This window comes from Cyprinodon variegatus, unplaced genomic scaffold, assembly GCF_000732505.1.
Source record: "Cyprinodon variegatus isolate N-32 unplaced genomic scaffold, C_variegatus-1.0 Scaffold378, whole genome shotgun sequence".
Lineage (NCBI taxonomy): Eukaryota > Metazoa > Chordata > Actinopteri > Cyprinodontiformes > Cyprinodontidae > Cyprinodon > Cyprinodon variegatus.
The window spans coordinates 798,043-800,957 of record NW_015150831.1 but is presented as its reverse complement, the minus strand read 5'-3'; the positions used below and the strand labels follow the sequence as shown (position 1 = coordinate 800,957).

General features: G+C 37.9%; 1 protein-coding gene across 1 annotated transcript in view; it reads left to right on the top strand.

Annotated features, from left to right (window-relative positions):
* LOC107092362 (monocarboxylate transporter 10-like) overlaps window positions 1-2,477 on the top strand; it is a 4,452-nt gene extending 1,975 nt beyond the window's left edge. Inside the window, exon 3 of the mRNA XM_015386802.1 lies at window positions 1,559-2,477. Coding sequence (XP_015242288.1) covers window positions 1,559-1,788 — 230 coding nt within the window. The 3' untranslated portion in view covers window positions 1,789-2,477. The remainder of the gene's footprint in view (window positions 1-1,558) is intronic.
* Window positions 2,478-2,915: the final 438 nt, after the last annotated feature.

The window sequence follows — 2,915 nt, the reverse complement described above, 5'->3', positions numbered from 1 at the left end:
ACTCCAACACTCCTTATTCCTTAACAGTGATATGACTTTCTGATGTTTCAACAGTTTTATGTCTTCTAGTTTTTGAAAGCAAATATTCCTAGAATGTTATAATCAAGGAGTTTTTTTAAATACTTGTGAAACTAATTGTCATAAGTTTGTTCAGGTATCTGTTGTGGTTATTTTTCTCTAGCCTTTTTTACGGCTTTTAATGCTAAATTAAAAAACAACAGCAAATAAATCATTATAGTTTCTTATATAAACTGCTGCGTCCTGCAGCAATACAGAAGATTGTAAAACTGTACATTATGATTTCTGTTTAAATACTGAAACTAAAACACACAATTTCATTACAGATATCCGTGTATATGTATTTTGTTATACATAAAACAAATATATTCTTGGTCTCAGGTCAGATTGACACATAAGGTGCACTCTTATCTCTTGAGAACAAAGATAACATTGATAACTTTATTGTTTCTCTGATTTAATTGTATCTGTTTTTGCATCATTTAAGGTATTATTTCTATTTCAAAAAGCTATTTTATTTGTTTTTGTTCTTGCAGTGCAGGTTATTCCTGTACATTGTTTTCAATTGAAACCAAAAATATAAACAACAGTTGTAAATAAATGGGATGCTAGTTTATTTCACTTTTAGAAACTTTAGATGATTCACTTCAATTAGGGGCTGTAAACAGCCCTGCCACAGCTGCAGTGAGTTTATAGACGGTCCATGAATTATCTGATCAATGCACTATTATTGCAGCAACAGGTATTATTGGTAGGAATAGTTTACCCATTTTTTTATTTATTGGAAACACAAATAACAATATTATTGATGCTACTTACATTATTCATACATTGTGTATTAACTGTGTACTAATTAATACATATTTACTCCAAACTCCAAAAGTTAATTACATGCCTGCTAAATGCAGGATATGTTTAAGGCAGACATACTTATTTGTCTGAATGTTATTTTTAATTCATTCTCATCTCAATAGGCGGTTAATTGGTTTTAAAGCAAGAAGATGGGCTTTTTTGTGTGGATAAAATTATTTGCAAATGGCCAAATTACAGAACAAAAAATCCCTTTTGCAAAGTTAGGAATGATATAGTCCTCTCTAAGCCATCTGACCAGCAGTGTGCAGCAGTGGGCGGGGGAGGGGGGGGCAGTGCTCTCTGCCACATCAACCCAAAGAAAGTTCCTCTCTCTTTTGCATCATAATAGAGTCTCATTGACCAATATGGCAGCCAGCTGTAGCTGATCTGTTAACAGCTGCCAATCAGCTGTTTCTGCAGGTAAAATCGGGGACATTTCCGGGGACAGCTTTAGCTGGGGGTCCAAAACAGGGACCGTCCCTGTGGACATCTGGTCACTGTACTCTCTATAACACCACATTAACATTCACCTTCATATAAACTAACCAAAAAGTTCTCCAAAGGCAGCAAAACAAGGCCAGATTTACCTATCATTGAAATCTCCAGATGCTTCAGTTCACTGATTAAATTCCTTCCTTTGCTACCATCTATGATGTTTCTCTGTTTAACCTCCTGTTTCCTTCTGCAGGGTTCCTGAGGGACAAACTGGGAAGCTACGACGTGGCCTTCTACCTGGCAGGCATCCCCCCCATCATCGGGGGGCTGGTGTTGTGCCTTATACCCTGGGTGGAGGCCAGGAACAAGAGGAAGCAAAAGGAGGAGGGCCTGAGCAAAGAGCAGGGCGTCAGCCAGAAGATGATAGAGGATGAGAAGCATCAGGAAGAAGCTAAGAACAAAATAGGAGATTCTGTTCTCTAAGGAACTCCATATGCCCCCAAAAACCCCCAAACAAACTGAAGAGACAATCATTTGGTCAGCCTGGGGGGTCAGTGCTGACCAGCAGTGTTAAAATGCTTTTCCTTTGTGTTTTTAGACAAAATTTTAATGACTTCCTTGGATGATGAAATTCCAAAGCCATACATATCGAAGTTAAAGTGTTTGAATGAAAGCTGAGAGAAATGTGATCCTGATCCTTAGACCTCACTATAAAGCTGCTCACTCAGTCCTCAGTATCTTTACCAACTTCCACAAGTTTCGCCTGGCAGCTTAATCTGCAAAAAAGGCTCTGCTTGACACTACCATGTAGCTGAAACATGTGGCATAATCCAAGCATCAGGATTAAACAAGGGGAAAGAGTTCAGCTCGCTTTCTGCTTTGCTTTATGTCAGGATGAAGGAATGGGCTCCTGAGCCTCTTACTTAACGGGCTCCTCTGTGTTTCGCTCAGGGGCCGCTCATATCTGAAAGGGACATTCGTTAACCAGAGAAATCTCTGAGATTTATCTTAATTTGTGACATTTTCGAGGTAGATTTTCCCCCACAGGCTATGATGGCGGTTAACTGGAGGTTTGTGTCTCTAACTGATCCGTCCCATCAGCTCATGCTGCATCCAGATATACATCCTGGTCGTCCTCCATTTTATTTTGTAAAAAAGACCCAAATTACATTTTTCCCTCCCCAAACATAGGAACCGTACTAAAACATAATGTTTTAAAGGTTAATAATGAATTTCCTAAGATAATAAATGCCTTAAAATCCTTTCTGTTTTATCACTCTGTGCCCGATCTGCAGAGGAAATGGGATCCTACGCTACTTTGAGGAGCTAACTTTTTCAGCCTTAGATTTAAACATAAATCTAGTCTTTTTGAGTTTTATGTTTTCCTTTCATGTCAACATTATGCTATAGAGTGCATAATCTAAAGAAAGAAACAACTAAATTGCAGATAAACATGGTTTAATCATATTTTGCCGGACTGTTCTGAGCATGTCCCATGATGACGTCACAGAAGCAGTTTAACGAAAAAGAATGTAAAAATCATCAAAATCGTCTCAAGATGTCATCAAAGATGTGTATTAGTATTCTTTAGTGAGTTAAGGATAAAAATA